The sequence below is a fragment of the Rhinoraja longicauda genome, chromosome 13 (genome assembly GCF_053455715.1).
Source record: "Rhinoraja longicauda isolate Sanriku21f chromosome 13, sRhiLon1.1, whole genome shotgun sequence".
In the NCBI taxonomy this organism is placed as follows: domain Eukaryota; kingdom Metazoa; phylum Chordata; class Chondrichthyes; order Rajiformes; family Arhynchobatidae; genus Rhinoraja; species Rhinoraja longicauda.
Genome location: NC_135965.1, coordinates 11448178 through 11461001, shown reverse-complemented (window position 1 = coordinate 11461001; position 12824 = coordinate 11448178). Strand labels below are relative to the sequence as shown.

At 42.2% G+C, this 12824-nt stretch overlaps 1 protein-coding gene across 6 annotated transcripts in view; it reads right to left on the bottom strand.

The window, feature by feature from the left end:
• Positions 1 to 6111: 6111 nt before the first annotated feature.
• The window catches only part of nyap2a (neuronal tyrosine-phosphorylated phosphoinositide-3-kinase adaptor 2a), a 150856-nt gene continuing 144143 nt past the window's right edge, over positions 6112 to 12824 (bottom strand). For all 6 annotated transcript variants that reach the window (XM_078410343.1, XM_078410341.1, XM_078410340.1 and 3 more), the window contains one exon: positions 6112 to 9811. In XM_078410343.1, coding sequence (XP_078266469.1) covers positions 9578 to 9811 — 234 coding nt within the window. In that variant the 3' untranslated portion in view covers positions 6112 to 9577. The remainder of the gene's footprint in view (positions 9812 to 12824) is intronic.

Here is a 12824-nt window from a genome sequence, read left to right as displayed (position 1 = left end):
CCCATTCCCATTCCCATTTCCATCCTGGACCTCCTCCATTGCCAGAGTGAGGCCACACACAAATTGGACGAACAGCACCTTATATTTTGCCTGGGTAGCTTACAATCCTGCGCTATGAATGTTGAATTCTCTAAATTTAAGTAAATTCTACCTACACCTCCCTGCCCTTCCCCATCCTCCCTTGTCCCCTTCCTCTCCCCTAGTCATTTAACCAGTTCTTCAGCTGTCCACATTGTATCCCTTGAGTTCACATCTTGCCGCCAGGGGAGTTGTGGCCAGCCTTGATTGGTCTTGGTCTTTTCCTGCCTCCAGCTCTTCAACCCCCCCACCCCTTACTTTCAGTTTGAAGAAGGGTGCCGATCCAAAACACCACCTATCCCTTTTCTCCAGAGATGTTGCCTGACCCATTGAGTTACTCCAGTACTTTGTGTCTGTCGTTAGTATGAACCAGCATCTGTAGTTCTTTGTTTCTCCCACATGGAAGATTTGGGCTGAAGGGCCTGTTTCCATGCTAGATTACTGTAAGACCCTATGACCGTCTGTTACTCCATCAAAATTCTTTATCAACTCAGTTTAGGAATACAGCATGGAAACAGGCCCTTCTGCCCACTGAGTCCACACTGACCATCGATCACTGTTCACACTCCATCTATCTTATTGCACTTTCTGATCATTCCCTCTGGACCAGGGGCAATTTACAAAGGCCAATTAACCTATGAACCCGCACATCATTGGGATGTGGGAGGAAACCGGAGCCCACTCGGTCACGGGGAGAACGTGCACACTCCACACACAGACAGCGCCCGAGGTCAGGATCGAACCCGGGTCTCTGGTGCTGCGAGGCAGTGGCTCGACCAGCTCCATCACTGTGCTGCCCTGTTAGATATATATTGCTATTAATAAATTGATGCTGGCTTTTTCTAATCATTCCAAATTACTTAATGATTATTGTTTCCAAAATTATTCAGTTCTTCGCCACGGTCGAGTCCGTAGCTACTAATTTTTTTTTACTGTCTTTTTTTAACATAATTATACTCTGCTGGCAACGTTCATTCGTTCAATGCATATTTGGAACTGCATTTCAGGGGCAGAATATACTTTGCAAAATGCTGTAATTCACATTCGCTAGCCAGAGATGACATTCAGCGCATCTGTCTAATAATTTTGTACAAATAGAGGAAATTTCTTCAGGATAATTATCTTATTACACAGAGCTGGGAATGGGATGAGTTCTGATCACTCATTTGGGTTATAATTTCTTAGAGGGTGGCATGTTACATAAATGAACATGGCTGTTAAATTAGCTTTAAAATATGCTCATTGCAATCAAGTTACTGAGATTAAATACATCTTCCTCAAATACTCATAGATGTAAACACCAGCCAAATAACTAAAATGGAATCTGATTCACAAATGAAACAGACATTAACTCGTATTTAACTTGTATTTAAATAATGCCCTGGACATCTTTTGGTTCATTACAGGGCAAAAACCTCACCTTGTGATACTCAAAGTAACATTGGGGTAGGCAGACAACCAGAAACGCTGTTTTCCTTGGCTGATATCTAGAGAGGACTATCACAAAATAATCAATTGGGTGAACAAAAACACTCACGACTATAATTTTGTTATTTTGCTAATAAATCATTAAATCTTTAATTATCTCCAGACTGTTCCTATATTTGTTGCCATCACCAAATTCATTGTAAGGCAAGGCAAGACAAATGTCTACGACAAGGGCGGAACGATGGTGCAGCGGTAGAGTTGCTGCCTCACAGAGCCAGAGACCCAGGTTCGATCCTGACTACGGGTGCTGTCTGCATGGAATTTGTACATTTTCCCAGTCACCACGTGGATTTTCTTTTGGGTACTCCGGTTTCCTCCCACATTCAAAAAAACATGCACATTTGTAGGTTAATTGGCTTTGGTAAAATTGTAAGTTATTCCTAGTGTGTAGGATAGTGCTAATGTGCGGGGTGATCACTGGTCGGCGTGGATACGATGGGCCTATAGGCCTATTCCACACTGTATCTCTAGAGTCCAAAAAGGGGAAGTGGACCGAAATTTTATTAAACAACGTTGAAAAAATATCATTCCTTAACAGAAAGAGAAATATCTTTCTGAACTCTACAGATTCTACATGATTTTCAGATAATTCCGTACCTTCGAGAAAAAATATACTGTTTTGTGAGTGAGCCCGAGGCCAGAAGAGGGAAAATTATCTGCCCATGCCTATAAGTGGGAATCTGTTTGTCCTCTTAATATGATTGCTCATTTCTCCTTCAAAGCAACAGCTTCCAAGATGGCACTCAACCTAGGGCGACTATTTGCCTGCTAGCCGCAGAAGCAGATCCACAAACTCTTATTACAATCGCTCCATACTCTTAAATCTCTATTCCTCCAGCAACATTTATTCCCTTATCATGTTTCCACTAATGGGAGAGTCTAGGACTAGAGGTCATAGCCTCAGAATTTAAAGGACATTATTTTAGGAAGGAGCTGAGGAGGAATTTCTTTAGTCAGTGGGTGGCGAATCTTTGCCACTGAAGGCTGTGGAAGCCAAGTCAGTGGATATGTTTTAGGCAGAGATAGAAAGGTTCTTGATTAGTACGGATGTCAGAGGTTATGGAGAGAAAGTAGGAGAATGGGGTTAGGAGGGAGAGAAACGGCAGCCATGATTGAATGGTGGAGTAGGCTTGATGGGCCGAATGGCCTAATTTTACTCCGATCACTGATGATCTTATGATCTTATGATCATGTATCTACACACCGTAAAAGGATCAAATGGGACTAGCTTGATTATGCTGCTGACCTTACCTCACGCTGCCTCGGCAAAGCCAGCAGCATAATCAAGGACGAGTCGCACCCTGGCCACTCCCTCTTCTCCTCTCTCCCATCAAGCAAAAGGTATAGAAGTGTGAAAACGCACACCTCCAGATTCAGGGACAGTTTTCCCCAGCTGTTATCAGGCAACTGAATCATCCTACCACAACCAGAGAGCAGTGCTGAACTGCTATCTACCTTTGACATCCCTCGGACTACCCTTGAGTGGACTTTGCTGGCTTTATCTTGCACTAAACGCGATTCCCTTATCATATATCTATACACTGTAAATGGATTGTAATCATGTATTGTCTTTCGGGTGACTGGTGAGCACGCAAGAAAACCATTTCACTGCACCTTCGTGCACGTGACAAGAAACTAAACCAAACCAAACTATTATTTTGTCAGAACTTATGCTTTTTTGTGAGATTACTACCAATTATATTTTCCTCATTGAATTAAACCAGCTAATAGAATGATTTACAATGACAACCAGATTTACCCCATAATTACGCCACTAATTAAAGGGTGGATCTGGTTGAAAGAACATGAGTTGGCATTTCCTTTATATGAGGTTAAAATTGTACAGCTAAACAGCATCTAAAAACTTCTATGACGAGACTAACATTTTCCTTAATCTCCAGTTGGATGTGATTCTGTTGCACTCTGGCATTTTGTTTCCTTGAATCTTGAAATGTGGATAACCTTTGGATTACTTAAATCATGTGTAATCTTGCCAGGTGGGGAATGCACTTCTTAAAATTTTCAACAAGTGTATAATTGTCTATCTTTATCAGTGTTGGACACGTTTTTTAAGTAAGAAAGCACAGGTTCATGTGCAGGGTTTATTTATGATTTTACATTCTCTATCCAATGTAGTTTTATTTCTACAAATTGTCACTTTAAATGTACCTAAATGTAAAACATTTATGTTGTTAAAATATTCTTTATATCTTTGCACAGGATTTGACTGATATGATTCTAACACAGCTATTTATTGGGGTTTTTCTGGTCTGCATAGGCTTTGTGAAGATTTGCATTTGATACTTGCATTAAGGTTGCATACTTTAGCTATATTCCAAAGGATGAGACCCTTTCAGACTCATAGAGTCATACAGCACAGAGACAAGCCCTTAGGCCGAACTCGTCCATGCCAACCAAGATGCCCCATTCAAGCTAGTCCCATTTACCCACATTTGGCCCATATCCCTCGAAACCTTTCCTATCCATGGAACTGTACTTTAAATGCTGTGATAGTGCCTACTTCAACTACCTTATCTGACAGATCGCTCCATACACCCATCACCCTCGGTGTGAAAGACTTGGTGTCTTTTATTTCGAAAGTGGATCTTGTTTAATGGGTGTAACAGGGCATACTTCTTTCTATGAAGGTATGTGCCCATCCACAGCTCTTGCAGACCTTTTATCATCTGATTTACATTATTTGATTCTCATTTGACTAATGCCATCAACCTTAGTACTTTCAGGACTGTTCTGGAGTTTGTTTGTTTAAGTAACCAGTGATCCTCATTTCTCTACATGCTTGCTTCTCATTCTAGATACAGCTCTGTCTGTATCTAGAATGAGCTTCTCCATCCCAGTCAAGGTTGTTGTACGTGGGTACCATTGTATGTAAGGTTACAGAAGATGTTTACCAGAACACTGTCTGGTTTGGAGGGTATTAGCTATAAGGAATCTTAGCTAGAGGGTAGTAGCTATGAGAAGAGGTTGGACAAAACTGGGTTGATTTCTCTGGACCATTGATGTTTGAGGAGATACCTGAAGGAGGTTTATAAAATTATAAGAGGCATAGATATGGTACACAGTCAGAACCTGTTTCCCATGGTGGAAATGTTAAATACCAGGAAGCATTGCTGTAAGATCAAAGGTAAACCTTTAAAAGAGATGTGCACAATAAATATTGTTTACACAGAGAGTGTTAGGTGCCTGAAATGTGCTGAAGGGCTGGAATGGGCTGAATGGTTTCCTCCTCTGCTGTACTGTTCCATGTTCCATGCTCTAAGCACTGTGACAAGGGGTATGGGCTGTGGAGTTTTGGATGAGTTGAGGTTCATGTATGAATGAAGAATGGATGGCCAGCAAAGACAGCATCAAACTAGTAAGTCTGGAGCAGATGGTCTGGACACGTGGTGGTTACGATCCTCCTCAGGCCATCTTAGGCAACTCTTGGATGGTAAACTCATTTCAATGTAAGATGGCAGCTTTGGGCAGTACAAAGATAAATGTCCCCAGTTTTCCTTCACTTCTCTGCTACCTCAAGATTCCACTAAAATCTGCCAATCATTTGACCATAGAACATGCTAGTGCTGTGTCTGAAGAACAGTCCCAACCCAAAACATCATGTCTTTATTTATGTTCCCCAGACGTGCTGCCTGACCCGCTGAGTTACTCTGGCACTCTGTGTTGTAAGCACGTTAGATGTCTCAGCCAACTTTCTGCAGCAGCCTGGGGCTCGCCTGGATCGGGTGCCACTCCAGCCGACTCAGCGTGCGGACCTGACTGGACTCTGAAGATGGCGCCAAAACCTGGCGGCTCTTGCTCGCGGTCTCAGTGGACCATTTCTATACATGTTGTAATAATCGGGGACTGTGCTTAGGTGTGGCAATACTTTACTGAACTGTAAGCAAAAAAAAAAAAAAAGAATTTTGCTGCACATCTGTACATAAAGAACCAGTGACGATTTGAAGTTCAGGCTACAGGATAGGTCAGGTTCGGAGGGATAAGGACCAAACGCGGGCAGGTGGAACTAGTGTAGCTGGGACATGTTGCCCGGTGTGGGCAAGTTGGGCTGAAGGGCCTGTTTCCACACTGTCTCACTCTATGACTCTATCACTCTGCAGCTAATCTCTCCCACCAATTTTAAGCAGATGGAATACTTGACGGTCACTTGGATAATTATACCTGCATCATATCATAAATGTTGGGATTACTTGCTGGAATCTACTGAGGAATCTCTGTGTCAGCATCACATATTTTTATTTATTTTAAGAGATAAAATAAAGTAATAATTTCTGTTTGAGCGAAGACTTATTGTGTCCCAATGCATTCTTCTGCCCGCTATTTTGGCAGCAGATCCTTTGTGCACCTATATGTCCTGGACTTGAGAACTACCGTGCAATATTGTAGGTCAATATGCTGAAACTCTGACTTTGCCTCCAAACCCAAATGCAACACTGGCTTAATCTATCAAACGTTCCTCACGAATGAATATTTGAAAAGAAAGAGCATTAGAAATATGACAAATGGTTCGTATCAAATTTCTGTGTTTATTATGATGGGGCGATACGTTAATGCACACACATCCATTCATTCTATAAGTTCACAAGAATCCTTGGCCTGTTATTAACATTACTGTGAATATCATTGAAGAATGGGAAGGACATTCAACGTTGGAAGGTTTAGCTGTAAACAATTGAGCTGGAATGAACATGTCGCAACAGTGAAACTCACTTCAGTCCCACATCTGTACGTTGAATAATTCATAGGCCACTGAAGAATTCTCCGCAGTTTTTGTCTAAAAGAATTGCAAAAAATACAAACGATCAAATTATCAGAATAGGTCTTTTCTTTTAAACACCGTTTTCATTGAAGTTGCCTAAAATGCCCACTTTGTCTAAAAATACAACTGATATCATGGTATTTAAAATGACTAGAAGACATGGTCTACATGTGCGTGTTTGTGCTTGCAAGTGCGTGTGCGTGTGTAAGAGTGCATGCATCTGCGTGTGCTCTAACTATGTTGATTGTGCGTTATCTGTGCACTTGTATGTATGTGTACACAGTAGATGAGGTACTCAAATCTGTACTTCAGCTCTGCCTGTGGGTGAAAACCTGCTTGATATATGAGTCTTGCTGTGGCCACAGCAAGAAAGTGGATGAACTGACTGTAATCCCCTATTTGAAATTCAGTTTGGAATATTTGCCTTCACTGTGATGCATGTTGAAGTGCATGACCCAAAGGTAAATGATGTTGGGATAAATGTAGGGAGGACTGAAATTTGAATGTCATCCATTTTTGGAGGAAATTAAATACCGGTAATAATGTTTTAGGTTTGGCCTGGATGTGATCCTAGTGTGGTTACCCTGGCTCTGATGGATTTTAAGGGTTAAAAATTGAATCTGATAAAAGTGAGGATGGATATATTTGTTCAATTGGGGTTTTGTGTAATGGCTCTATTAGAGTTGGGGTATGTGAACGAATCTTGACCAAAGTTAGGGTGCACTAAACAACTCATGTTAAGATACTGGGGTACAATGGGCTCCCCCATCACGATGGCCCCGGAGAGTAGTGACTCTTTGTGAGTTGTCCCCAACTGATCATCTCCTTAAAGTACCAATCTACACTGTCAGGGGATGCACACCGACTGCTTATTATGTAAGTGCATCGGGTATAATCCATGCGGGAATGTGTGCATTTAGCTGATGGTGTTGGGATGCAAATATTGCCAATTATGGAATGATGGGGGGGGGGTGTATAAGCGATCACTGATTGAGAAAGACTGGAGCGACTAGGCTTGTATACACTGGGATTTAGAAGGATGAGAGGGGATCTTATTGAAACGTATAAGATTATTAAGGGGTTGGACATGTTAGAGGCAGGAAACATGTTCCCAATGTTGGGGGAGTCCAGAACAAAGGACCACAGTTTAAGAATGAGGGGTAGGCCATTTAGAACGGAGATGAGGAAAAACTTTTTCAGTCAGAGAGTTGTGAATCTGTGGAATTCTCTGCCTCAGAAGGCAGTGGAGGCCAATTCTCTGAATGCATTCAAGAGAGAGCTAGATACTCTTAAGGATAGCGGAGTCAGGGGGTATGGGGAGAAGGCAGGAACGGGGTACTGATTGAGAATGATTAGCCATGATCACATTGAATGGCGGTGCTGGCTCAAAGGGCCGAATGGCCTACTCCTGCACCTATTGTCTATTGTCTATTGAGATTGAGATCAATGCTAGGGTCATGCTCTATCAACTTGTGTTGAGCTGTCCTCTAATAGATGCCGGCTGTATAAAATATGAATAATGTTAGGCTTATGCACCAAGATCATGACTGGCTGTGTAGACAATGATCAATGATGGATAAAGGCACTATGAATGAAGTTGAGCAGACACGGTATAATAGGTGATGGGTGCAGGTGGTAGGATTTGATTATATGCAGTTTGACTATTGTTGAATGCATGTATTTTGATGCGTGCCAGGTTTATGGATTTCACCGAGTGTGCGCATTATGACTGATACATGAATTGTGCAGAATAGCATTGTTGTAAAACTATAATCTATGTTGTGATGCATACACTGACTGTGATAATCATTAGGTGTGTTTTGACTGTGCTTTTTTTCTCTTTTTATTCACAGTGTGCTTTACACAAAAATACTATAAAGTTCACACTATATTCAATTATACTATTAAAATCCAAGAAAAGTGAATACGAGACAATAACATCATAATTATATATATATATTTATATATAGATATATCATAGGTCAATACACATCAGTAAAAAATATTTGAAAGCCTTCAACTCCTCCTGTTTACCTCTAAACAGGTTTTGAACTAACAGCTTCTACTGAGATTACATTGCACAGATTATATGAGGGTAGGGGAGATTTTCCTGGGTTCACACTGCGTGTGTTAAAGTGCTCAGGCCCAACAATCATCTGGAAAGCACATCCGAGGAAAGAATCAGTCTGAATTTCCGTTAATGTAAATAGTTAAACCAAACGGACCACATTGCAGGTGTGCACTCTGATCCACTATACCTGGGCACAGAAAAGGAAAATCTCTCCTAGGCCCCACTGTTGAGTCACGTACAAAAAACAAACCTAAATCCGGTGGTTCAGTGTTAAAAGATTCTCATCCTAGTGCTTTGAGCATTTGATAAATGTTCCTTTTAAAAACTCATTATCAATTAGTGCAGACCAGGGAGAGGAGCAGGGCTGTGTCATAGACAGTGGCAAAACATACCAAACTCTACTGGTGTTTGCATAGGAAAGCAACTGGAACTCCCTGAAAGAGAGCTCTGCAGATCGGGTTGACTGGCATTTATCAGTAACTAAAGAGGTGGATCACTTCAATCTCTCGCAAACTGAAGGACCATTGGAACTCATCTTCCCTTGTTTTTGAAATAGGATTAAAAAAGTGCTCATCGAACAAAATATGAAGAGCAGGCAGAGAATATCGCGAATGTGCAACCCTGTCAAAAATCTCTTGTGAAAGAACAGGCAAGTGATTTTGTTGCACAAGGTTCACAGATGAGAGATTCCCCTTTGGTGGACAAGAATTAGACTCATGCTACCAACCACCGCCTCTCGTGCCTGCCTCTGATTGACTGCAATTTCTTAAAAGCTGACAATAAAATTAATTATATTAAAATCCTTTCACATAACAGCACAGCTGTTTGATAATTTATTGTTATAGCAATATTACTTTTAAATATCATTTCACAACAGTGCTTCGTTAAGGCAGCTAGAACCAGGGTTGCTGCCGGGGGTTTTGATCGTCATGGTAATTGGCTCAACCTCTGTCGTGTGACATGCTGGCTCCAGTCACAGTGAACCATGGTCTCCTCAAGGCAACTGAATCATTGGAGCTCAAAGGGTCGAAGGGCCCGGGCGGGTAGACCAATGTGGACGACAAAGGTTGAAGAACAGTCATCGAGGGGATTACTCTTGGAGGTTGCCTGTAATGGCCAGCGGTCGAAAACCTTGGGGGAAGCATGCTTCACGGAGGACTTCTTCAGATAGCTGTGTCCCAGAGAACAGTCTGTGGCTTTGCACAGGGTGGCGCTGACAGCTTTAGGCCCTTTGTTGCACTGTTTTTCTTCCAGCTTGGAAGGATGGGCATGCTGTCCTGCTTACACAGACCTTTGTCTGGCTTCTGCCGTGACTTGATCTCTTTGCACAAACTGCGCTTCTTCTCGATCATTTCAAGTATCGTGTTGTCTCCGTAGAACCACTGTTGGTACAATGTCTGGGTAGAAAAAGAGGAAGGTCAGAAGACAAGGGGAAAAACAAAAGTCATCAATCCTGCTGCATGATTTAGAGATTAACGATAGAGATTTCTTTTTAATCACTCTTTGATTGTTCGCCATGAGAGGTTTAGTTATTGTTCGTTCATCGGCGAGTTACCACGAGGCAAAGGTAGTTGTTAGTATTATGTAAATTGACCGTGACACTTTACCTCTGATCATTGAGACACACATTTATGCAGTTCGTTAAAAACGTTTGGCATTCCTGTCAGACTGGGCAGGCAAAACTCCTAATGAATAAATACCAGCATGCTCAAATCCTGGCGGAAGTTTCTAATTGCCGATATATTAAATGATTAACTTAGTGATTTAGATCTGTTTCCTCTCTTTCCCTCTCACGGTAAATTGTTATGAGAAAACATTTTACAACAGTTGGCCACTGACCTGATTGGTTGTTTTATTGTCATTTCCTTGAAGTGAGGGGCAGAGTGATATAGTGAAGTGGAGAGCATGCGAGGGGAAAAGTGAACTCAGGGCTCAGTACATGCAACACTTCATGACATGCACATGCCAAATGCACGTATATGCCGTGTCATGCAGCCACAGAACATATCAAATAGAATAAGCGGGTCCCAAGCATGTACTCAGAAGCTTATAATAAATGCATGTGCTGGATACATGCAGGCTGTCATGCTGGATGCTTGTCAAACCAGTTCTACTTCACCTATGAAAGAAGGTCATGGCAAATGAATCCCCCAGCTTGGGGCTTTTGGCAGCTGCCTCCTGCTCTTGTCTGGAAACATTTAGTGGTGCAGATGTAACCCACGCGGATGCCAACAAGGCCCATGCCTGTGGCCAGAATGGTTTGTCCGCATTTGTACAGCGTGGGCTCCTAAGGAAAACCACATCCCTCCCTCACAACTCCCCAGAACAAAGGATGCCAGAGTCATTAGACACATTCAGATACCAATGGCTGGCCCCGTACACACTGGCAACTAATAGGCAAGTGGTAACTTGAGCATGGAGGTCACTGGTCACCGTACCTGGTCATCTTCTGATTCCCTTGCAGTTGCTCCAGAGACCTGCAAATATAGAGGGATGTCCAGAGTGGTCCCAAACATGTAAAACATTGGTGAGATATCTTTGGGGAAACGGCCCAGAGGGCAGAAAGTGCGTGGCTTTATAAAACTACCAGCAAGGCAGCAGAGTTGCTGAACAGCCAAGGAGTACTACCACTTGTGGGGTGGAGGGGGGAGAGGGAAATATTTACACTGCAATTCTTCACAGCAAAGTGCACATGCACATCAGGCGAGTTTAAGAATAAAGAGGGCAAGTGACCCAACCCCCTCCCCTGTTCGAAGCAGCATCTACCTCCCTAATGTGGACTTTGAGCACTAAACTCCAAAGATTCCAGTTCACGACAGGTGCAGAAGCCGAGTGCCACAAGTGGCACTGGTCAATTTATGGCCATGACACATGCAGCTTCTGTTATGTGACAGCAAGGAAAAACTTGTGCAGACCAGATGTTGTTTCTTATGAAACTGACCACAATAAAGCAATCTCGTTAAGGAGGATCATTGCCAAACACTGTTTTGAAGGTGGAACATGTTGTTTTCTGCCTGGGTGGTAAATGTGTGGAGCAGATCGCTGTCTGCTTTACAACCTTCCCATTCATTTCAAGGCAAATGATAATGGGACGGGATCTACCATGGGTGGTCAATCTTCCTGGCATAAACCAGCTTTAAGGCTGGGTGGCAGCAGGACGTTCTACTCCAAAACTTCCACTTAAGACTACAGCTTTGTCTCTCTCTTGTCATTGTCTATTTTAACAAAGCAGTGTTCTCATAAGGTCATAAGGGATAGGAGTAGAATTAGACCATTCGGCCCATCAAGTCTACTCCGCCAATCAATCATGGCTGATATATCTACCTCTCCTAACCCATTCTCCTGCCTTCTCCCTATAACCCCTGGCACCCGTACTAATCAAAGTTCATGCACATCAGGCCAGTCTAAGAATACAGTTCTAACGGCAGCTCGAACAATTCTGATCCAGCTGCCTCTTTAAAAACAAAACTTAGTGGGCTTCTGGTGAACTAGTCAGTCGTAAATGGGGAGAACACTCGTATCAAGAACCATCTTATTATTCTAGTTCACTTTAACGGAATGAGAAAAAGTTCTTTTTTTTCTCTGGTCTTTGAGGTCCATCAAAATACAGTCGATGTCCAATGGTAACTTGGCATTGGGTTTTATATATTGCTAAAATGTTCATTTTTCTGATTGCTTCATTGTTTTTTTTCCTCAGGATTGTTGATTAAAATCCTATGTCTTTCTAATATTTCCTCGTTCAGGAAATTTATTTGCATTTAAATCTCGATACTTTTTGTCCTCATTTTTCGCTTCCTATTCACATATGTCTCACACCATCAAACAAGACCATTTGGCTCATTGAGCCCATATTAGTTCTCAGAGCAATCCTATCAATCCATTCCTCCATTATTTCCTTGTGGCATATTCTCTCTCATGTGGCCATTACTTACACCTGATACTCTTGCAACCCACCTACAGTGACCTTTAACCAACCAACTAGCGTGTCTTTTGAATGTGGCCAGTAATTAGGCACCCTGGGGAAACGCATGTTGTCACTTAAAGAATGTGAAATCTCTACAAACGCAGCACTGGATTGAAGGCATCATCAAGGATCCCTGCCACCCCAGCCATTTCAGTTTCCTTCTTTCTACATTCTTGGAGAATATACAAGTGCTTGAAAGCTCGAACATCCAGACTTAAGAACAGCTTCTTCCCCATTGCGATCAGATTCCTGAACCAATCACCTCTTTCACGCTGTGTAGGAAGGATCTGCAAATGCTTGTTTACACCAAAGATACACACAAAATGCTGGAGCAAACTCAGTGGGTCAGGCAGCATCTCAGGAGAAAAGAAATACTCTCTGTAAAGCGTCTTTGAGTATATGAAAAGCGCTATATAAATGTAATGCATTATTATTATTATTATTAA